This window comes from Vanacampus margaritifer, chromosome 3 (assembly GCF_051991255.1).
Source record: "Vanacampus margaritifer isolate UIUO_Vmar chromosome 3, RoL_Vmar_1.0, whole genome shotgun sequence".
In the NCBI taxonomy this organism is placed as follows: Eukaryota; Metazoa; Chordata; class Actinopteri; order Syngnathiformes; family Syngnathidae; genus Vanacampus; species Vanacampus margaritifer.
The window spans coordinates 16,489,888-16,515,216 of NC_135434.1; the positions used below are offsets into that span (position 1 = coordinate 16,489,888).

Here is a 25,329-nt window from a genome sequence, read left to right on the forward strand (position 1 = left end):
AACAAATAATTGATTATTCAAATAATAATTCGCGGGCAGCTTTAAAATTGAAAAAATGTTAGCTATTCCATGTTCTCGGTATCAGAATGTCATGAAATGGTGCACGTTGGAGAGAGTGGACTTAAACAGGAACATGGAGAACTTAGCAGGAACGTGGATAGCTTAGCTGTGACGAGGACGACTAGACCAAGACATAGACAACTAGACTGAAACAAAGACGACTTAACTGTGACAAGGCTTAGCTTGACGCGACGGGAAACACAGATTCCCACACAGGACTTTGACAACGACACAGGACAACGACAATGATCCCACACCGACTGGACAAACACAACAGACTAAATACACCAACACTAATGAGACACACCTGGGGAACACAACAGGAAGAGGGTGTCGATTGGTCAAACACACTGGGAAGGAACAGGCACACAGGTGGACGTAATTAGACATAACGAGACAGGGAAAACACTCAGAAACACAAGTCAAACACCAATCACCAAAAGACACAACAAACACACCAAAATAAACAAAACAATAACCCATACAAAACCGAAACGGGACACAAGCGATATCACTCATGGATGGTCGTATTGGAATCGGCAGCATAACTCCCTAATCGACCATAACTAAAAGAATACAAATCCTTGTCAATGTATATTCAATTCAGTTTTGCGCATCTTCGCAACTTCCTTGGGATTTGGGTTTGTAAAAGATCTTTTCCACCCAAAAGATCCTTCCGGATTCACCGTCACAAGAATGGTTTCTCATCATGGCTCTTACTGCATTGCCTCTACAGCCTGTGTCGTTTGCCATAATAAACGATTGTCTTTTAAATGGGCGCTGTGGCATGTTTATTACAGTCTAGCCCCCTGAAGTCAAATTTTAACTGCAACAGGCACATCAGAACTGACATTGACCTGATCTAATGGGCACCGGCCTAAACTTGTATAAAAATATATAAATTACAGTCAAACCCCTCCTTTTATTTTTTTATTATTTATTTTTTTTCTTTCAGGAGAGCTCAGTATTGTTCATTCGATTTGACATCATTGCTCTCCTTTTTTAAAAAAAAAAAACAAATAAATTAAAAAAATTTAATAAATGTTTTTTTTTTAAATATATATACATATATATATATACATATACACACATATATGTATATATATATATATATTTTTTTGTATGTGGGTGAGTATGTGTTTGTGTATGTGCGTGTGTGTGTGTGTGTGTGTGTGCGTGCATGCGTGCGTGCGAGCGTGTGTGTATTCATCAGTTCACCTAAAGCCCATTAAAAAAAATCCCATACTAATAATATAATATAATAATAAATTGCCAAATGCAGAAACATCAATGTAAGTTATCACGATGTAGTGGCTCTCGCTAACAGACAGAATTAAGTAACCAGAATTAGGTTAAAAAATTCTATATACGTAGACCATGTTTCTATAAATTTTGATATTTGGTTTTTATTTGAGGCAGATATTTTTTCCATTAAAATGTGATTTATGAGGAGGTTAGACCATTGGTCGATATTCAGAGTTTGTTTATTTTTCCAGTTAACAAGAATTGTTTTTTTAGCGATAGTAAGGGCTACAAGTGTAGATTGAAATTGTTTATGTGGTAAGTCAGTTGTTGTTAGGTCACCTAGCAAACACAAGTTTGGAGACCCCTCCTTTTAAAAAGCAAGTCCACACTCTTCTGTTTTCATTGCATGAATACATCTTTTGTTTTAATCTGTACACACATATGGTAGAATTTCTCATGAATCCCAATTTCCTAAAGACAGTTTAATAAAGTCGAATTGCTTTTCAAAGTGGGTCTAATGAAAGGGAGATGTACTTCCTCATCTCAGCTCTTATAAACTCTTAGTAAATGAATAAATCAATAGTTATTCAATATTTTTCTTCATTCATTTATTGAGTAAACTTTCCTAGACTAAAGCAGGTGCAGAGACAGACTTTTAATAGGAATTTTTCATTTTGACTTCATATCTTGATGTAAGACCCTTAGGAAATGAGTCAAAAATGATCTCTGCACCCTTTTTTGCACACAGCATAATCGAGCTCAGTTAAACATCCTTGTGAGATTTCGACAATGTTACCATGCTTTGTTAACCACGCTCATGAGAAATAGCCACTATCTTGGCTTGGAAGTGTTAAAACGATCCTTTTGTCTCACCGCACTGATTTTCACTTGCCTAAAACAATCACCTTGAGATAACAGTAATATCTCAGTGTTAACCTCATTCTCATAAATGAGCCTGCACGATACCACAAATTTGCTTGCAGTGATCAGCGAAGGTGTGAAAGTCCTGGATAATTTGCTCTTCTTGGGTCATCACTTTGCCTCCAGTTTCTCTTTTGTTTCATTATTTTAGAGGCAACAATGCTATGCCTTGCTCTGTATGCAGTATACTTGATGCTATGTGTGCAGAATTGTCCTTATGAAAGCTTTAGAATTTGACTGCTTGTGTTCACGTGTGTGGTGTTTTAGCACCTGTCTTTATGTGTAACAACACACTTGGGGATAGTCATAACTACCTGTTCATTAATACAACAGTCGTGACACCATTTTTTTCCCTGTAAGGTTTCTCTCCATGTTTAATTTATGACGCAGCTCTCTGTGACTCTTCTAAAGGCAATTACAATCCACAAATGGGTTTTTATATATTCAACCTCTCTCTGTAAGGCTGACATTATGCCAAGTACCACAACCGTAGTGATGTTCTTTACACTCTTCAGTTGCATCTCATTGCGTATGTGTGTGTAAGTGAATTGACATCTTTGTGGGGCTCCAGGAATCGTTGGGTGTGTTCCAATAGCCCGAGTTTGCTCTTTTTCATCCCTAAAATACTGATGCTGAAATGTTGTTTCAATGGGAAGAGTAACACTGTGATGTTAATTACTTTAACCTATTAAAACCTCTGTCATTGATTACAGTCAATTTTAAAATGCAAGTCTTCCTGCAGTCCGTTGGATTAAAAAAAAAAAAAAAGACACACTGTGGGAAACAATAGATCCCTTAAAGACCCTAAATCTCAATTTGCTATTCATTTTGATGTTCAATAAAAGACTCATTGATTTGAATGGGTTACTTATTGTACTTTCTGGGAAAAACTACTTATAGTACAACAAATGAAAATTTGATCAATTTAAAATAAAAAATAAATGGGGTGCACTTACTATATAGAGGGCCCTAGACTAACTTTTTGTACTGGTTGTACTGGTGCAAAGTTGGGTGCACCCAAAATTTTTGACCACATCACAGTTTTACGCGTTAAATTTTATTGAAAAAGAGAGAGAAAAAAAACAAAATTTTTTGTATTTGAGACCATATTGACTTGTAAACGATTAACAGTCGAGTGAACAAAGTTCTTTATTTTAAGTCCAATTCCACAAGACAGGTAACTTACTTTAAATTCTTGGTGCTTAGTGCTGAAAGTGCTACTGCAATGCAGTAACGAGACAGTAGGCATAATATTGACACAGTTAGTTTTGGGTGATACGACTGAAAAGTGTTTCACGATCTACAGTAAGTCATTCATATCAGTCGATATTGATGTTTTTTTTTTTTTACGTAATCAAAATAAAGAAAAGTATCAAATGGGTTTAAACTGAACAACAATAAACCACATTTATGCAAAATTGCAAAAAAATACTGTTCAAAATATGTGCTAGAAAAAATAATTTTCAAGGAATGTACACTGTTGTACAATATAGTTTTATAATATAATTTGTTCATTGCAGTTTTAAGGGCAGATTTTCACAAATAAATTAACTGTGCTGGGTCTGGTGAAATCCTTATCCGTCTGTGACCCTCCTACAGATACATATATTACAGATGTGTGTAAGGAATTGAAACAAAAGCTGTGTTCCTCCAAGCCACCCCTGATCAGCTTGTCCGATGCTGCTGTCTGCCAGAGGGCATGCAATCTGAAGGGGCTGTGAATCCCCAATCCCATGCGGCCCACCATTGATTTATGTCATTGTGTGCATTTTCAACCTCTTCAAAGGTCATCTTGCGTGTCTCTATGCCTTTGCGACTTGTTTATTATATGCATTAGTTTCTCCGTCAACTCTATTTCACTCTGCTGTATTCTCTCATTCTCAAATGTATGTATGCTAATAATTGTTTAACCCTCATTTTTACTGTGTGTGCAAAAGTGTTGGAAAGTGTCGTCAGCTCAAGGTCGAGGCACTTGAAAATGATTCATACATAAGTTATAATACTTTGAGTTCAAGTGAAAAGTGTCAGTGAAAGCTGTCACTCAGTGATGATACAGGATGCGCTTTTTATGGACAGACACAATGCAGCCATCACTGGAAGAATGGAACATTTGACTTCAGGCAACAGTTTATCAGACAACATAGTTACCCAAGTAGTACCTAAGCCAGATATTGTTGTCAATCAGCATGTCAGCACAAGGTTATATTTTTGTATTTTTTTTCCCACATTCTGCTTCTAATCCCAGTCTCACTCATGTTCCTCCTGCAGAGTCTCTAGAGCCAACTTATCAACAGCTGCAAAAGATGAAGCTGGACAAGAGTCCCTTTGTGGTGGTGTCTGTGATCGGCCAGGAGCTGCTGACAGCTGGCCACCACACAGCTTCTGTTGTAGTTCTGGAAGCAGCTTTGAAGATCGGCACGTGCAGCCTCAAGCTGCGTGGCTCCGTCTTTTCAGCCCTCAGCAGCGCCCAATGGTCTCTGGGCAATACCGAGAAGAGCACCGGCTACATGCAGCAGGACTTGGAGGTGGCCAAGACCCTAGGTAAGAGGACCAGGGACTATAGGAATTGAGAACATTTAAATCGTCACTGTAGAGCAGGTTCTTGATTTTGTTTTATTTTTTTTTTTACATAAAGAGCTTAAAGGGACTTTCAGTGATCCCTTGCGCCATCTAGTGATCAAATAATCACATTAGAAGCGCGCAGGAGCACGGACACTACGGTGGCTCAGAGAGACCATATTTCGAAAGCCTACCCAAATTCTTATTTTGCGTGAGCAAACGAGCATCTCGGCGAGCGACGGGGACTTGCCAGCCGATGTGAAGCCCGGCAAGTGACGCCGAAAGACTGAGCAAGCCGGAATTAGCGGGAGCAGCTAACAAGAGCGGCTAGTGGAAGTTAGTCGGAGCCATAGTGCTGGAGTGGCTAACAAAAGCAGCTAGTAAAAAAAAAAACTAGTGAATGCTTGCGAGAGCAAAGCAGAAAGTGACAAGCGACAAGGGCCCGAATCACGGGAGTTAGTGACGACCACCTGCAGGCCCCAGCTGTGGAAGGTAGGCCCATTAGGTCCGACACTTGATGCAATACCACCAATACTACATTTGCAAAGTTGTCCTTTGGGCATCCGTAGAAGGAAGATGGCGGTGAAACATGGCAGCTCTAGTAAGGTGAGACTACAGCCATGTAATATAATTAGTGATTACTAGACCTACGATTTTGCATACTATTGACATAAACAAGCGTTTTTTGTTTTTTTTATGAATAAATTATTAGTTCACCACTAGATGGCGCTAGGGATCACAATATAACAGGGATGTGAACATTTTTCATGTTGGCATGGTTTAGTAAAATTTACTGGCAGCTCAGAGCTAATCTTAGTTCAAATTCACCAAATGTAGCAACATTGTAATAATACATTTAGAAAAGTTTGGCACATATTTGGTTTAAATCTGGTAAAAGTAATCTGGGAAAGCGATAGAGAAAAAACTGCTCTGAATTTAAATGGGAGTTAAACCAGAAAGACATTTGCACTTTACTTGGAACATGCCCTTATGTTACGGAAACCATCTAGCTGTCAAGGAAACCATTCTACTGTGGAGAATGTGCCACATCCATTTTTTCCGTTTAAGGGTCACACCATGGTTGAAAACCGAGGGCTAGAAATATTTGGAATCAGTCTGCTTTATAATCACCTGCAGAGGATAATGAATCTAATTCATCTCCAGGTGACCAAACAGGGGAATGTCGTGCTCATGGGAATTTAGGCTCGGCATTCTTCTCCAAAGGAAATTATCGTGAAGCTTTGACCAACCATCGGAACCAGCTGGTTCTGGCCATGAAGCTGAAGGACAGAGAGGTAAGAAGCACACACATAGTGGCGCCATTTAAAAAAGAAAAAGCAAGCTACCGTTACGAGATAGTAACTAGAGGTGGCAGCATTTCTTATCGGTTGTTTGTGTTGTGCTGTACCAGGTCTTCATCTGTTGTAGCTTTTTTAGAAAGGACCCGCAAGGACACACAAATTCTGCTGCTCTTTGTACATTTATAAAAGAGGAAGTGAGTTGGAATCAAGGTCACATTGAAGGAGGGATGCAATTCAAGGACAGGGCAATAAGATGACTTTTTCCCCTTTCAAAATCTTCATGCAGATATGTAGACTGCATTTATATGTTTCAGCAATTAAAGCTCTATTTGAGGATGTAATTCAGACAATGAAGTTTATTAGGCATCGAGAGAAAACAAAAACTGTCGTGTGACGTCCTCCATCCTGTCCGTTGGCCTCTGTGGTCATTGTTGAGGGCTGACAGGTGCTTGTATTCCGACACAATTGCCATCAGCCAAGGAGAAGAATGGCCTCCATTTCCCCTTCATTCCTTATCCTTCCGACCAGGCCGTGGAGTTTGCTTGTTTGTCCTTGCTGATATCGCGAGGCATTTAAACAGTCCAGTCAAAGTCTGAACAAAGCAGCAGGACAAAACGTTTCAAAAATTAGATCAGAGGTCTCCTCGACATCTCCCCATTCCACATTTTCAGGATATGTGCAGAGTGACGTCTGATTTATAGATTTCCAAGTTTAGATTCAGGGCTTAAGTATGCAGAGTCCTTAGTCTGTAGCAGTAAGATTTAGATTGTTTTTTATCTGCATGCAATTGTGTCATAGCACGCCAGTGTATCCAGTATGCACATGTTGCTTCTTAGCAATCCGCACACTGCACCCCATGCTGAGATGCTGAAAAAAAGTGGCGATCTTAAATCCCACTAACAGTTGAATCATAGAACAAGCCCTCCCTCCTTTCACTGCCCATTCCCCCAAAAGCCCTCCTAATCAGAGTCATATGTGTGTCACACCACCTGGCATCGCTCCGTACACACTGGAGCCTGGCGGATAGCTCATTACGGCTGGATCGGTGTTTTTGTTTCTGGCGTGGACTTTTTATCTGGCCTTTTTGAGGTTGAGGTCACTTCCTAGAGGCCGGAGGTGGGATGTTGTTTCTGACTGGATTTCCAGGAGATATCTACCTTCCACCGGAGAACAATGAGTCTGAGACCAGTGGCACCGATTACTGTTCATTTGTGATAGTATACTGTAACTTTATGTATAATGAAAGGTTTGGAAGGAAGGACTCAATTGTTTCATAAATTGAAAACAACAACAAAAGCCTATTGGGACCGCATGACCTTGCTGTGGCTTATAATTAAGGTTTAGGATTTTATTTAACTTTTAAGTTCTTGTAGGTTGTGAGTCATGAAAGAACTTAAACTCTATAAACAGATCTGGTGTTTGTGATACTAATCAATCCTTGACAAGCTTGCTCTTCATCAAATTGTTAATTTAGCTGGCACATCAAGGATTACTGTGTTTTAAAATGAAATGAAACAACAGTCAGATAGTAAAACAGCAAATCTCTAGCATAGTTCTTCTGTTAGTTTTCTGTGCACTTCTTTTTCCATTATATTTAAACACTTTTTGAAATTATTTGGCAAACTTTTGGATTGTCCGTCCATCCATCCATCATCCATCCATCATCCGTTCCATCATCCATCCATCTACTACAGTATATAGATTTGTCATTTTTAAGCAAAGTGTTCAGATATAAAGCTAAAATATATTACAAGTTCTACTAATGCAGATCCCAAAACAAGTAGTAAATGATTTCTAATTTCTCAACATGGTGAGATCACTTGAAATCAAGAAGTGTAAATAAACTGTAAGTAAATATCAGTAAAGTTAACAATGCAAGGCCTTCATCTTCTGACAATCACTTTAACATCTTTAGAGGGGCCAACAACAGAACCACGTAACAAGAAAAGCAGACTTAATCAAGCCAACAGTGCTTTAAGATGAACAGTTGTAACAGGGTGGCTCAGGCCAGAAAACAGACGCCGGCCAGATGCTGACCCACTTGAAGAGTCAATATTTTTTCCCGTTATAATCGATCACCAGCTTTCACTGCTTAAAATTTTGCATAGAAACTGGAGAGATCAAATAAACAACCTTACTGAGATGTGTGCTGTTGTTTGTGGTGTGAAGGTATTTTGAGCGGTGAAAAATAGCGGTCGTGACCACTTCCTGTTCAAGACATGCCACACACCTATGTAATTAAAAACCCTTTAACCCGGTGGTGGGCGAACTCGATCCTCGAGGGCCGGAGTCCTGCAGGTTTTGGATATTTCCCTTCGCAAACACAGCTGATATATGATCAGCTCATCAGCAAAAGCTCTGCAAAAGCCTGATAACGATCTGTTGATTAGAATCACTTTGTGTTGGAAGAGGGAAACCTCCACAACCTGCAGGACTCCAGCCCTTGAGGACCGAATTTGCCCACCCTTGCTTTTACCCCTAAATTGTTTCAATATAAAAAAATAAAACACTAGTTACCAATAAAGTGGCAGAATGTCAACAGAATACCGTTTAATCAAGTCCCCCACTGTCCTTATTGTGACAATACGTTGGCAGAAAAAAAAAAAAAAACATTACGCTTGTCTGATCTTGTGTCCAGCAGGTAGCGCTGACGATTTACATTTGTTACACTGCAACAACTTTAGTAAGTTGAACTGGAAGTTCAAAGGTTACACTTTGAAATTCGATGTTACCGTTTAAAAAAAAAAAATAAAAAATTTTTTTTCATTCAACAACGACCGAGTTAGCTACATGTCGAGCATAGTTTTATCTGTATCAACCGATAAATAAGATTAGATTGATTTTTAAAAAAATGTCACGCTAGTTGCATGGGCTATTTCTTTAGTGTAATCTTTTGCATGAGTCAGCAAGATTTGTAAGGCGCATTGTTCACCTGCAAGCATTTCGTATTTTGTGAAGCGCTATAGCTAACATGACTAGCTAGCATGATTCGCATTGTTAAAAATTCTGAGGTAATTTTGTACATGAATTGGTAATTTGTACCAGTTTTTCAACCAAATATATTTGTATGAAGGGAGTGAAGCTCTTCAAGGGGGGGGGGAAATACGTTTTGTTGTTGTTGTTTTTTTATACTTGAGTGGTCAGCGTTCAAATAAGAAACAATGGAGTAACAATCTCTTGTGAACAAAGGGCTGAGTGAACTACTTTTTATTCATGTTCATTCACATTTGATTCAAAGCATTTGTAAATTTACTTGGTTCATTTTTGGGCTCTCATGTCACACTCCGGGACCATGTTTTCTGAGAAACACCCAACGTTGATAGATAGCACACACTTCACCAAGAAAATAGAAAAGGATATGTGTGCAAGCTCTAAAAAGGAAACAGGATGAGAATACTGAAAGTAAAGGCTCAGAGTGAGCACTTTGTCAGCCATGGCTGCGTTCTGCAGGCCTAACCAGTGAGGTCATGACATGTGCAAAGTTAGTATTCCTTTGAATGTATCCTCGGCAGCTATCAACACAAAGACATCTTGGTCTTATGTTTTTGATTTTTCTTCATCCAAGACAATTCAGCGTCATTAATTAACAAAGGTGAATGTAAAACAAAGCTGTTAGATTGTGTTTCCTGCCAAACTTCAAGTTTTCCTGTCTGTATGCCTGTGGCGTTTTCATCTTAAATAGTAGGGTTAGCAAGAGGGAGGTAAACCCCTCATTTTGGGTGCGAGTATTTAGGAGAAACTGAGCCGGTCTGACAACAGTGCAGTCTCTAATTATGTCTTGTGTGATGTTCAAAAGACTCAACAGCTGACTCCCCCAACCCCAAAGTGAAATGTAAATTACAATCAGGGAAAAGTATAAGGGACAGAAACTTTCTTTCTTGGTTCACTCTGTCTCATTTTTAGCTGTTGAATTGTTTATCTATGCTTGCTCTCAGTCCATCTGCTGTGATTAATGTGCGCAAACTTTTCTCCTAACAAAAAGTGACAGACTGTTTTATTTATCATTGATGTTTATCTTTTGGCTAGGTTGAAGCTGCATGAATTCTGTTAAACCTCCGTTGGTATAATGACAGTGCCGAGCCTCTAAATAGGGAGTGAACAACATACCTAAAATTGGGTGTTCCTCTTGACAGGGTCACGCTTTGTCAGTGTATGTCAGCACGCTTGTAGAGGAGAAGATCATTAAAAAGTCATTAGGACATGGACATGTGCCTTTTTCATTCTTTCAGAAGGCTGACACTAATAAAGGATGGCACAAGGGGAAATGGGCACCACTGTCTCTTTCCTTTATTATTCGATACTTTTGCTGATTAAAAATTAGGATTTGAAGAAGAGACAAGTTGGCAATTTAACTGAAACTCTTGGTGGGGGCGTGAGAGGAGGACATAAGTATCAAGCTAATAGAAGGTGACAGCCTATCTGTTTGTCTGTCCTTCTGTATGTCTTAGGTAAGAAATCACCTGTTTGTATATCTTACCTAAAGCTACGATGCGCCGTAATACTCGACATAGTAGTAAAGCAGCCATGAATAAGAATAAGAAGCTGAGAATACATGCCAGACTAGGATTCCAAAGTATACATGATACAGTATTCCCAGCCCGCAGTGTATTATTAATGAGGAACCTCCTGCTCGGCTCAGTGGTTTAGAACACCTATACTGTACAGCAGCTCGCTTAGCCATGAATCATGAGGGATGGACAGCTAGTGTCAACCAATGGGCCATGAACACAACTGGGAAACAAGGATTGGTGTGTTTACATGCTCTTATGTGTATATAAATGGAACAGCATTTTTTCTGCAGTTTTGGTTGCATGAGTAAGTAGAATTTGCACATGGAGATTATTGTGCAAAGGAATTATTTATATAAGATGACATTTGAATTGTTCAACCCATTGTCCTGTGTACATGACATTTACTGATTACTGAGTTACTCAAGCCACATTGTTAAGTCATTTACTCCCAAAAACGTATAAACACGTTCTATTTTAAATATTGCCGTGGTCCCCAAAACTTATTTATACTTTTTATGTTAGAGCATATAGAAGGCTTTGATGCAGCTTCTGACCTTAAGAGGTCATTTAAAGCAATGGTAGTTATTACAAAAAGCCGGCCAGCGGGTAGTAGCAGAGTATAAGAGATTAACCAGGGCTATGTTGCAACAAGCTCTTTTCCCCAGTGTTTTCAGCAGGTTTGTGAATAATGATGAAATTTAGCTATATTCTAATGCTAATTGCTGCAAAACAGAAACAGATACAAATATAGCTTTTTTCCTGATGAAAGAAGAGACTCTTGGTAAGTTCCATGTTTTTATAGTCATAGAACACAAAATTCCGTGGGCTTTCCAAAATCAATAAAAATCCAGTGCAAGAGCCCGGAGCGAAGGGGGTTGCTTCAGTGAAAATGGCTGGGAGTGACTGAGTTAAGGCCATTCTAAGAATACCGTACTTTATCCAAACACAGTGTGTAAAATGACCCACTCGCTGTTGGTAAGTTAAGTAATACATCTTATAATATCAGACCCTGTCTGTTTTTTTCCTCACCTGCTCTTCCAATCAATTGCAATGCTGAGGGACAGATTAGATGACAAATAAAGAGTGACACAGTCACCACAGTCCATTCACTTTCTGCTGTGGGGTGCACTATATGATTACAGATGAGAGCCAACAGACCCGTTAGTATTGCACATGATTGGCCAACAGGGAGCCAACAGCCTCCTACAAATTTACCCGACAACACACAGCAATAAGGAGGTCATAAAAATGTTGATCATTACAGAAATTGAAAGTCTTTTCTTGTATCCGGGCAGGCAGATTGAGGTTGCACGGATAAAGACAAAATGCGCCCACTCCTTTTTCATAGATGTTGTCATGATGATAACGGATGGAGGCCGATTAAACACATTCCAGCAGAGCGCTTGTTCACATGTTTTTGATTGAAATGAATTGCATCTCTGTGTCGCCAAGTGAAACAATATTTGGAGCGGTCCCATAAAGCTCACTTTCAGGACACTTTCGGGGACAGCCTGCGAGTGACGCGGGGAGGAGAACTAAAGTGTCTGCTTTCAAAGAGTGAGATTAATTCATTATCTGATCTCATCGGCCTAATCCTTAGTACTCAGTTGGTGAGTCATTTTCATGTGAATTCTCATCCCTAGCCTCGGGGCAGTTTAAACGTTATTCACCAATGACTGAAATACATTTGTGACTCCCTATACTTCAGCTAAACCCGATACTGCCTTCTCCTCCTCTTTGTCCTCTGTCCAGCCCAATCCTCGTCAGGAATGGCCGGAGAGCCATTTAAAGCTGCATCCCCCTCTCCGACCCAATCGATAGAAAAGCTGTCAGCAAGATGAATGGAGGTTTTAGGAAGTCCATTTTAATGAAGGAGAAAAAGAGGGAATAAGGGAAAAAGATGTACATGGAAGGAGGGGAAGAGTCACAGCAGATAGTTAGGAACAAAAGGAAGGAAAGAGTGAGGAAAAGAGAGAGGACAGTAACCAATGCGTGTATACATGTATTGAATGTGTTTAGAATTATGAGCACGCTGTATAATATTGTCTCCAGTGGCTGATCAATGATTGTGGAGAGTGCATTGAGTTGGTTTAAAATTGCAGCTAGTCCTAATTGTAGCTCAGTAGTATTAAATGGAACGAAGTACACCCGAAGACAAAAGCTTTATTATTGGACTGTGGGGATTTCAACTCACTGCAAACCTCAACATGAAATCTGCCGGTTCATGAATTATATTAGTGTCTCTGTGGTTAATAAATAAATACATAAATTAAAAAGATCAATCTAACACGGCAGCTACTTCCACAACTAAAACCCCCCCTAGATTTATATACATTTGTATTCCGCAGGTCTGTTTGTTTCTTTTAAGTCTGTTCAATCTGCATTTTCAGGCCGTACTCCAGACCATATGTCATTATGTAGTAAAGGCTGCATGGTAATTAGTAATTAGGAGATGAGGGCAAAGGTTGCTGGACCAGTCGGTGGTATAGACAACAATGTCCTCTGGGCACTGCCCCAGCTGAACCCTGTTTTCACTTATTGGAGCCATTTCTGGCCGTGATTAGTCAACGCGACTTTGGACAAGTCAATTGATGCATATGGGATTTTCTTCTACACAATTGCAGAAAAAGAGAAGACCATAGGTGGCTCAGTATTTCTTTCTTTTTTAAGCCAGATGGAAAATGTTCTTTCACTTTCTTGCCATTTTTTTTCTCCCTTGAACATTTTTCTCACCACTCACCCTTTTGTTACAAGAGACGTGCTCTTGTAAACAAGAGACCCATGACTCGGCCAAGGCGAAAGGTCAGCAGACCTACAAGTACACGTTATATATAAGGTGTTGGCCAGCACTGGGATGTCAGAGACTGCATTTATGCATTTTGAGGAAATGGCCTTTTGCAAGGCTCCTGACATTGCGCCAAGGACCGGGATTGTAGCTGCTTAGTCTGGCTCAGCCCAAGCCTCCAAACAATACGTATACACTAAGATATGCTTTCATTCGCTTTCTCATTCTGCCCCTCAACACTCAGTTTAGCTATTGTCCCACGTTAAGACAGTGTCAGCATTCTTGTCCCTGTGGCACAATATTGAGTTCTTCTCCAATCTCTCTTGGATGGGAGCCCTCTTACTTTATGAGGAGGTGGAATGTGTCTTTGTGGAACGAGCTCTGAAAAAGCAATAAAATGGATTGAAAATACGAGGCCCCAAATGAGTGAAATGAAAGTGCTACGTCTTAAGAGAGGACAGAGGCCTACGGGCACTGCCGCTATATACTTGACCATGCACGTCACTCAGTATGCTCTCAAAATAAAACTTGAGACAGGCTGTTGCTGGACTCACACTAGTGTCCTATCTTAAGTGAAGAATAGAACCATGTGGCACAGAGATTGTAAAATATTCAGTCATGAAAATAGAAGCAAAAATGTCCCGGGTATTTTATAGTTGCACAGTTCACTTAAGAAAATTTAGTAGCTATTGCTGGCGCTGTCATCAGATTTAATTGCAGCTTGTGGCAAGCTTTGATGGCAGAGACTAGGTTCCCATGTGGTGCCACATTTGGGTACACACTTGCAATTATTTTCATTTCTATTGTCAAATTGTGTTATGGCTACAAAAAAACAGCTCCATGTTGTACCATTTCGTTTAGTTTAGTAACTAAAGTGATATTTACAGTCAAAGTGTGGTATTTTGATGGCTCAATAGAGAAATAGTGTATCCTTGTGGAAACACATCATTAAATAAACTTTTTAAAAGTAAGGATGACAAAGTCTTTAGTGAATACAGTATATTGGTGTGCTGCAGGCGATTCCAGGATCAGAGTTTTAGGGATGCTGACCTTCTAGCCAAGCAAGATGACTGTAACACTTTTGTACATTTTAACAGAATTTCATTCCCAATTTTATGAAAAAGAAGTATAACACATTTTGCTCGTGTGCATTCAATCCGTTCAGTAGCACCTTGGCTTTAACACATGCAAGGACATAACAGCTAGCTTCTTCTATTTCAATTCAAGGAGAGGACAGTGGTGCCGTTCTCTGACCATCTAAAAAGTTTCCTAGCTAAAAAAAACAACAACAAAAAAACATCAACTGACTCCTACCTAAAAACATAAACAGTGAGCTCCAATTAAATTCAGTAAAAATGAGGACCTGTCATGATAATAAAGTGTCCCACGTAAACTAGCCTTTTCTACTTACACCATGAATGTACTGCGTGTATATCCCTGGAAGGCAGCATATTCATGTGTGCAAATAGGGTGCTCAGAGGAGGAATTATGTGGAAACATTTTTGGGGGGAGGCAGCTGCCTTCATGTAATTTTGTTGTTAAAATATTCTGTTTAAACAAAGTACTCTGTGTTAAAGGGAGAGTGTATAGAATCATGTACAATGTAGTGGCTTCTAGTGGTGAACTAATAGATTGCAACAACCTAACTTCAATGCATGTGCATTTTGGAAGCACACACACTATACTGTTTCAGAGAGACTGCACTTCGCAAGGCAACCACCATATACTACATTTGTAAAGGTTTTCTCCATAGCAGAAAGATGGCGGCGAAACATGTCAACCTCCTGTTAGGTGCAGCACAACCTATGTAATATAATTAGCGATTACTAGACCTACAATTATATATATATAATTAAGTTGATGTGAGATGACTTTTTTTGGCATATTATTGAAATGAATAATGGTTTTTAAAAATGAATAAAAATTGAAAAATTCTACACACTGTCCCTTTAATCTAGCTCATTTATAGAGGATATTCTTTCTTTTCTTTTTTAAAGAAACAATCTCTTGAATTTAGAATTCAATTCCACCCCAAAAATGAGCTAGGAACACCCATGGTCTGACATCCACACTGTCTGCAGAGGTGTCACTGGAAACGGGCGCAGAGAGAAGACACGTTTATTTTATTGTTTTATGCCAATTTTTAGAAGATTGCTTTGACTGGAAAAAAAAGACAAAACATTTGTCTGTTTTATAGAGGTTATCGCTGTCAGTGAAAAGTAACTTTGAAATATAACTTTAATTAAACATTTCCCCCATTTTAGATTTAGACACCAATTCTCTTTCAGTGTCTAACAGGAAATCGAAACTGAGCTGTTAATGTGGAGGATATTCCCCTTCAAGTAACAGCTTTATAATGTCCCTATAATGCAACCTCCCCATAGTAGTGGCTCATCCAGTATCTATTTAGCATCAACATTTTACAGGCTGCATTTATTTCTTTTTTTGCCACTGTCGTTGATGAGGAATATGTTGTGCAGTGTGTGTTTTTGTGTCTCTTTCTGTGTAACGATTTGAGCCGCTGTGAATGTGTGCACGGGCACGTTTTTGACTTCATTGCCGTTCAGAGAGGCTTAGCGTGATTAGAGTAGCGTGATCCTCCGAAGAGTTAATGATGAGAGAAGCAGTCGCTCCACAGAGGCCAATCACACGCTACTTTCTGATGCCATGTGGAGGCTTATCTTGGTCTATGTATTGTGTGTCTGCCTGTATGCATGTGTGTGTCTGCGCTGTGCGGGGACATACATGATAGGATTTTTAGCTATCATTTTTAGCATGATAGCATTTGTTACAATCGGCTGCGAGCGCCATCAGAGTAGATGATTCCATTGTCTGAGTGCTTGACGTTTGAGGGTTTATGGACGAACAATAATTAGACAGCTTCATTGTGCTCGTTTCAGACTGACAGATCAAACACAGGAGGGTGGGGGGTGGGGGGTCCATACCATTTGCTTTAGTTCAGGGCTACATGATGTGTTGTGGAGGCCAGTGGTGATTCTCCCTTCCCTGCACTCCGGGGGACAGAGTGACAGGCTTAATGACACTGTCGGCGTTGCAGCGTATCTCCGACTCATTTTCCAGTGTGATTGAAGTTCGCTGTGGGTAGCGTTTCATCAGTGCTGAGCAGACAAAAGGGACCTTTCCAGTGTTGTCTTTGTATTTGTGCACAGTTTGTGTACGCCTGCAGCTCTGAAGAAATGCAAGTAACGGCTTTATGGCTGTTATATGGACTGTGTCACAATCTCACGTTCTCAGAGATGATGAGTTTTGTAGGGGCTTGTCTCTAGCGTGTACTCCACTTGTTTATCGCCTGCTGTATATATACACAGCACTGCGTTTGCTGGTAAACATTAAACAGAGGTGTCTGCACAAATAATATTCTATGTTAAGGTTGTAGTAAAACTATTTTGTCTTTGTGTGGTAACTTAACTCAACTATATTTTTTTGTGGACTCAACCACAATTGCATACATGGAACCAACATACAACAAGGCAGTTAAAACAAAAAATATATAATAATATAAAAACACTAAATACCACAAAATATGAAAACGATAGTCTCATACTGAGACTGAGTATTGTTCTGAGACTCAAAAGCCAAAGCATAAAAATGAGTTTTAAAGATGGGGAGAGAGGGGGCTTGCCAAATATTTACCGGGAGGTCATTCCAAAGACTGGGACCAGCAACGGAAAAGGCTCGATCCCCCTTGAGTTTCCTTTTAGCCTTCAGTACCTCCAGTAAGGTCTGGTCCGCTGACCTGAGGCACCGGGGAGGTGCGTAGGGTTGGAGGAGCTCAGAAGCTAAGACCACTTAAAGATTTTAATTTTTTTTTTTAAACAAATTCTAAAATGTACAGGGCGCCAGTGAAGGGATGCCAGAGTTGGAGTGATGCATTTTAGACCAACTGGAGACGCTTAAGGGAAGGCTGGCTGACTCCAAAATAAAGTGTATTACAGTCATCCACCCGGGATGTGACGTAGGCATTAATTATTGTCTCAAAGCACTGTTGCGAAAGGAGAGGATTTACCATAGCCAGATTTCTAAGATAAAAAAAGCTAGATTTAACAACAAGATCAATTTGACGGTCCAATTTAAAATCACTGTCTAGCTTAACACCCAATTTTGAGACTGTTTAGATAAGGCGCCCAAGTCAGCAGGATGAGATGTAGAAGGGCCATTGGGACCAAACATCATAACGTCTGTTTAGTGCCACCCTGGCCTTTATTTCCTCCAGCGGTACATCGATCTGAAAGTCATCCGTATAGCAGTGGAAGGAAATACCATGGTAAAACCCAGGGGCAGCAGATACAATGAAAACAGCAGCGGCTTCAGAACTGAACCCTGTGGAACACCATACGGCAGTGGGGCAGTCCGGAACCAAAGCTAATAAAAACAAGGCTAACCTGATTCACAGAGAAACAAATTCATGTCCACTTTGTTGGAATAACAGACGTGCAATATTAGGTAAGGTTCAAATAATGGATGGCTGTTTTATGAACAATCCAGTCCTAACTCTACAAAGCGGTGTGCCCATTGCCTATACTGCTGCCCAGGTGACATTTTAGAGACTCGTTACACACAATAAATTAGGCCTCATCAGCTTGAGGCAGCAGATGTAGAATGAGTCATATAATGATTGTTGATGTTGGCTCCATTGTATTGCCCTCTGCTTTCCTTTCTCACTTCACTCTTTGATTCGTCCCTCCAAATCTGATGGGTTAGGCACATAGTATGGCAGTGAAGCCTGTATCCTGCCTTGTAATGGTAGTGCAAACATAGCCCTTGATTGCACCATCGACCATGTGACGATGCCAATGAAACACACAGGAAGCCACACTGGTGTTTTCCTCATTCTCCCGCGGCTTATATGAGATGAATTCAATTGGTGCTCGCATTGCTGCCTTGAGTCAGCTGTCTCTCTTTAGCTCTCACAAAGCATACAAAGTTTCCCCTGGCCTCTCTACAGTGGAGCGAGTCAATGAGAGCCAATTGTTCCTCCTACACTGGTAAATCCCAGGGCTTACTTTCCGTGACCTGGAGACAACTGGCATTCGACAAAAATCAGCCCTTCAAATTCTAACAACATCCCTGCATGAGTGTTTGGTAAACATTTCCCTTTTTCCTCTCTGCCTCTGTGGCACTCTTAACAAACACTTTCACTTCCTCTATCCTCCTCTATTAGGATTTGCTGCCATCTCTTCCCGCAGAAGATTTGAGTTTAAGTAGCACAGACAAATGTGTGTTTGAGTTTTCTGGATACAGGTTGCTCGAAACATACGTGCTTCTCAGGTGGCTGAGACGATATGCCAACATAATTTGTGGTTGAAGGTCTGAAACTATCACTCTTTCACTATGTCTTCTATTATGCCAAGGGCAAGAGATACAATCAGGGGCCCCGCCAGCAAGTATTTACCCTCCCTGTCAATCAGAGTCCAGTGGTGTGCGCTCACAGCCGGAGGCAGCGCTGGCAGGTGGCCCTGTATCGCCCAGAAAACACGTTTTAAAAGCAAGCTATTGTTTCCTGATCACCCCTTCCTTTTATCTGCACCAAACCCTTCTCTACAACTTGACTTGTACTTCATCTCGTACGGGCGATCATTTTCATTCTGTTTTCTTCCTGGGTATCTGCTGACCATATTACCAGTTGATGCTCTGCTGCATGTGTCTGGCTTGAAAACTCATATTTTGTCCCTCTGTGCGAACCTTCACACATGCTATCTGAAATGGGGGCATAGTCCGCTATACACCTCCAAATAGGCATATATCTCTTATATGGGACGTATAAATGAATGTCACAGGGATTTACTTTCTATCATGCTATGCTGAGTTCACTTCATGGTCTTAAAGCTGTGTCACAGTAGGAGCTGGCGATAGGCTTGCAGATGTGCTATACTGTATGTGCGCATATATGAATAATGTGTTTGCTCGTGAGATGATAAAGCCCATGTGGGATCCTCATTTCAGTGTTTATCAGCCAGAGAAGTTCTCTCTCCTTGGCGATAACGTGAAGGACTTGGTGATGTTAAGATCTGGGTTATTTTGCTGTAGTTTGGACGTGCTTGCAGTCCATACATGGAGCAGTGAGGTGTGAAAGCACTTTAAAGGCGCTCCCCTTGCCCTAACAGTAGCGTTGTAGTTCTCGAGATCGGTCGAGATCACTTTTTAAGGATCTCAGAATCAAAGGCATTTTTATTAGGTCTTGTATCGGTCTTGGTTAGGGTGGACTCTGTATTTTTGGTAATTTTTTTTATTCTCTTTATTTAAGTATTATTCCTGACTTTTTCATTAAAATTTTCTTTATAAAATGACATTTATCTTGGCTTGTCAGGACAATTCAGTTTTAATTGGTATGATTGTATAATTTGTAGAAGAAAATTAAAAATTTCAGATTTGAGATTTGTTTCATTGTACTATTTTAATGTGTTTGCTTGTAAACGTAATGAAAATAAGATACTGGTCATTTTGTTATGTGTTTTTTTTTGTGTGTGATTTCTTTGCTGTATACAGTCTTGGTCTTGTCTCAGTTTTGACCTCCAAAAATCTTGGTCTTGTATTTGACTCGATAGTCTCTAGTCTTGATAATGTCTTTGTCTCGGTCGGTGTGGTCTTGACTGCAACACTTAGTGCACAGCACATGCTCGGTGCTGCAGGTTGCCCACGTCACAGTCACTACCCACAACACTCGTGCCAAGCTTGTAATTGCATTTTGGGAATAAAAGCACAGAGGGGAGATGGGATTTGTGCAGCGAGCTTGAGGTAGACTGATGTCCTTTAGCTGTATGGCATGTCATTGCAAATTCACTCAAACAGCCCTATACAGAGCCTTGTGGCATGAGTTGGAATGGGCAACGTTTTTGTTGGCTGTTTAACCTGTAGATGAGAGATGCAAAGATGCTTTGGTGTTAATGGTTTGTATGGATTTATCAAGGTTTGCAGTATATATACGGAAAAGGCATTGACATTAGGAATGTGTATCTCGCGGATAAAAGACATTTCCATACTTATGCAAGGATGGTACATTTGAAAGTGTAAACATTTGATTGGGTTCAATTCAGTGGATTGCGATTCGATTCAATACGATGCGACTCATTTCAACAGGATATGGCAATGAGTTGTTTGCTGAACGTTAGCAATCATTTTACTATGTAGCAACATGTAAGGGCTGTCCAAAGCCCAAACTATTCAAGTGAATACAATTTTTAAAAAAGCAAGAAATGAAAACGATTTATTTTTTTTTTTTTTGGGCCATTGGCCGATTCACGCTACATACTGTATATTGTGACCAATCCAGTCGTTCACCAAAACCGTTTTTTTTTTTCATTCAACTCGTTTATCATTACGCTCCTAATTGACATGCATTTTTTTGTGGTGTCTACTTCCCATACGTCTAATAAATCATAGAGTGAAGGCAAAGCACAAGAGACCTTCTGTCTTAAGTTGATTATGCCACAATGAAAATGAAGAACATCTTAAAGCGAAGCAAGGTCTCTAAAGTTACAGTATGGACACTGGAAGCTTAAAATTTTATTTCACAAAGATAAAACCTAGGATTTTTGTTTAGACCTGACATGGGCGGGATGATACATTTCCTTTATAATGTGTATTACAGGTGCAGATGACAATACAAGGTGAAGTTTATGTTTGACAGATCGAGCGGTGAACACAATTCAATACACAGTTTTTCTTTACTAATTCAATATCCTCTTGAATTTTTGAAGCTCCCATTTTCCTAAACAAAAAGAAAGCAGACTTACACTAAGCATTTGAAAGCAGTCATGAATCAATTTCATAGAAATCTGGTTTAAGCATGAGTTACTGTTGCTGAATGGATTAGAGGCGGAGTGCTAAAGTGTCTCTCCATGAGAACCGTGAGGTGCTGACACCGGCTTCATTTTTTCATTGTGTCAGCATGCTCCAAGCAACAGCTCTGCTGTAGATCAATAAGATCTGTGTCTCTCAAACCTCTACCAGTGTAACTTTATCTCTTTTCTCCTCTTCTCTACAATCTTCACCTCTCTTCTGCTGTCTTTTCCATTCCTTACCAAAGCTTAGAAGTCTTCTCCTTGTCGTTGAACGAAGCACTGTAGAATGTCAGACCTGATTTGTCCAGCTGTTTGTGCTGTCAAGAACAGCGCCTCCCATCCATGAGCCGCCAAAACATCCTTGAATGACCAAGGAATGCAACGTCCTTGGATTGACTGCCCGGCTTCCTGCTGAATTCTGTCATATGCAGCTGGGGCCCTGCAAGCTGTGCTTGATTTGGCACTCTGTCAGAACCAACGAGAAGCCATAACAACAGCAAGTTGGCTTCTGAGGGATAGGCTGTTTCAAACGCAAACTCCCTTTTATTAATTTAACTATTATTTGTTTGATGTCTTTCCAACCAGCCCTAATCAATATAGTGGTTAGCACAGCAAGCAGGTGCCTCCTTAAAATTCCAGCATGAGGGCCTTTCTTTGTGAAGGTAGTCTGCTCTTTTGTTCTCAAGTTTACCTTATGAAATACTCATATAGTCATGTTTGTTTGTTTCCATTGGTCATTGCACTTCATTCTTGAACGTACCATCCAGTCAGGGTTTCATGAATTAAAATGTGCACATAATCTAGAACCCTGCTCAACATGCTCGAAGCAACGCTTTGCTGATCTTAATTTACTATGTAATTTTCTTTGTTGTTGCTTTGCTTTTGTGTACTCTCTCACAGTCTACTTCTATCTCGTGCTTTGATTCACCAGCTAAAAGTCGGTCAGAATGATCAATTGTCATGACATCAGACTCATACATTTAAATCGTATCCAAAAATTACAGTTACACAAAAAAATCTTCATTCTTCACAATTCTAAGTGCTGCTTTTTGTTTAGGTTTGCTCCTGCTTGTATTATGAATGTGTTGTGCAAGTTTCTGGATATTTGATATTTGATATTTGATTTCATGAATCCATGACTGGGGATGGTATGACTTCTTCTCAGCCATGCTGGTTGATTGGTATGTGTGAAAGAAATTATTTTTGATTGATGTTGAACATGAGAATTAAATGTTATTTTCTAAAGACAGATTATTTTGGAGTTGCATTCAGACCAAGCAATTAATATTAATAACTGGCAGAGTATCAAGGTGTCTAAGTCTACTGATTCCATGTAAAAACGACAGGGAAATGACAGATACCAAAAATGTCACCGAGGTGTGAGGTTGGCCAGAGAATGACAAGGGTTGGACACCCCTGGCCACCATGTAGCACCGCCCCTGAAAGATCTTTGCTGCGCACTGCATTGTGGATGTTCATTGCTCTTAAATGATGGGATAAAATGCAGAATGGCAAATCCTGAGCATGCAGTTGCCAATGAAGGACATGCAGCGTTTTGTATTTGTTCATCAATAATTCTTACAACTTTTGCCAATGGACCCTCAGTAAATTATGAACCTCGCAAACTGAACTAAATTCTACTTCTCGATGCCTACAGGTACAAAGATTTCTGTTGTGTGCTCCCTCAGAGTGAATTTAACCTCTCCTAAAAGGCTATTAGTGTAAAGAAGTAAACACTAAACAAGCATTATGCCCCTCTTTCTGCAGGCTTAGAGGCTCTTATAAAGTGGCATGCCTTGATGTTTACCTCAAACCCGTCCTGAAATTACTTTCAAACACCACTGTGATTTCCTTTCCTGTCACCACAAGGTCTCAAAAGAATTGATTCCCTTCTCCGGCACACATCACGCAGCTATGCCAGTGGAGATTTGACTTGAGCACAGAAATAAGCAGCAACCCTTCGAGGCTTTACTCTGATTTAGAGTACATTAAGATCCATTCACAGTGTCCCTGCTTCCCCAGCGTGCCACCGCTTCAATTTTCTCCTCAACTCGAGTTTCTGTTCATGTGTTTATACATCAGAGGGCAGGAGGGTCTGCGTCTGTGTCGGAACAATGCTGACATCCTGTCACAGGGGACCAGTGTTGTGACAGCAAGGTGGGGTGTGAGAAGGGGGTCGCGAGGAGGACATGTCGCCAAAAACTAGCTCAGTTACCGTGCCGCCCTCTCTTCATTTCCCTCACCTAACATTTGACCATTTCTTGAAACACAGTTTAATATTGTCTGAGAATATCACCCTCTTGAATAGAGCACTCAAATTTTCCAATGGAGACTGTGGGATTCAGTTTGACTTTGCGGCTCTTCTGATTTCTTCCTCTCGACTGTTTGCCACCAGTGGCTGTAGTATTGCCTGAAACAGGCGGAAAAAAGACACAAACTGCATAAATGTGGCTGCACAGATGTTGACGCGCACACACACACGCACAAAGGCATATAACCCACAAGCCTTAAGATACTTTTGGAGTAAGGACGTTTGAGGGAATGTATACTGGGTCTTGAGTCTAACCGCAAATGATCTCCCATTTAGCCTGGCACCACTGCGCAGACTACCCACAGCTCAGACAAAAAAGGCTTTTTCACAAGCCAAAGCTCCGCTGCATCTTGTGTGTATCATTAGTTAACCCCATGCAATTCCGCATGGCTGTTGGTGCGTCTGCATCTTGTTGCTTCTTGTACAGTAGAGGTGGCTGTGTGAGGGATCCTGCAGCAGACAGCGTGGAAGTCGTCACGAGCGTCCTTACCCGTAATTTGACCTTTAGTGACAATCAGTCCTTTTGTTAAGGTGTCCTGTGAAGGCTAAAGGAATTATCATGCTTCTGGTTCTCTGGCGTCCTCTATGTATGAACTGGAACTTGCACAGGTCACAAATGAACAAGTGGCTCCTGTGCAATCAGTATAACAACATTGCCAGTTAACCAGATTAGTTCTGATGATTGAGTCGAGGAATTGGCTAACAGCTAGCTAATGCGATAAGCAGTGCAGTCATAAAAAGATCTCCAAAAATAGGATATGCTATGTTAGGGTGACCAGATTTTCAAAGTTTAAACCCGGAATGCCACAATTTTGTTGAAACATTGGGCTAGTAAGACTACATTTCCCACGGTTCTTAGACACGGATGCAGAAAGTAATTGTAGTTTAGGTATGACAAAAACGCACCTGCTTGTAATTACATTTCTTTTGAATTTTTTTTATCATATGAATCGCTATAATAACTGTGTGATTGACATGCACAAGCCCAAATAATTGGCTTGCTGACTGTACTAATAAAAAATTGAGACGCTATGTAATAGTGGGACAAAACAATGGGGCTGGTCGAAATCCATCAGGAGTCGGGACAGGTTTTGAGCTTTGTGTCCCTGGTCAGCCTTACTGGAGCACATTTTCCCCTCGTTGATCTGTTTTTTTGGTAATAGCAGATACACCCATCAGGCATATTATCTTTTAATTTGAGAGGGTAAAGTGGGGATCAGGGTCTCTTATTTGTATGTATGTATGTGTGTGTGTGTGTGTGTGTGTGTGTGTGTGTGTGCGTGTGTGTGTGTGTGTGTGTGTGTGCGTGCGTGCGTGCGTGCGTGCGTGCGTGCGTGCGTGTGCTTAAGAGAGCACTCAGCCACAGCTGTACCTACCCTTGCTTGGCAAATCACAACATTCCCCTGCTTAAAAAACAGAAGGTTTTGATATGGCCGAGTGACTGTCATTTGGCCAATTTAATTGTGGCTCCTGTGGGATCCCTATCCATGTGCAAACACCAGACCGGGAGAGAGAATGAAATCTAAACCTATAAAGCGAGATGAATATTTTATTATTGCTATCCCCGCCCCCAACATCCACACTGATGGCACCAGTATGCCTTTTTCATACAACACCCATTTTATCCCTCATGTTTTCACACAAACACACGTTCGTTGTTGGCACTGTATGCATGAACATGCAGAAATTTTGGTTCATGCTACTTTTGGAGCGTTGTTGTTCTGATCTGTTTTGTGTTCATTACGTCACGTAGAGAGATGTTTCCTTTTAATGTCTGGATGCATTTGTAGCATGGAATCCAGATGGGAGGATGGCCTCAGCCTGGGGATGTCTT

At 40.4% G+C, this 25,329-nt stretch overlaps 1 protein-coding gene across 3 annotated transcripts in view; it reads left to right on the forward strand.

The window, feature by feature from the left end:
- The window catches only part of LOC144049219 (tetratricopeptide repeat protein 28-like), a 199,605-nt gene that overhangs the window by 122,382 nt on the left and 51,894 nt on the right, over positions 1–25,329 (forward strand). For all 3 annotated transcript variants that reach the window (XM_077561932.1, XM_077561933.1, XM_077561934.1), the window contains 2 exons: positions 4,495–4,767; positions 5,950–6,080. In XM_077561932.1, the coding sequence (XP_077418058.1) occupies positions 4,495–4,767; positions 5,950–6,080 (404 nt within the window). The remainder of the gene's footprint in view (positions 1–4,494; positions 4,768–5,949; positions 6,081–25,329) is intronic.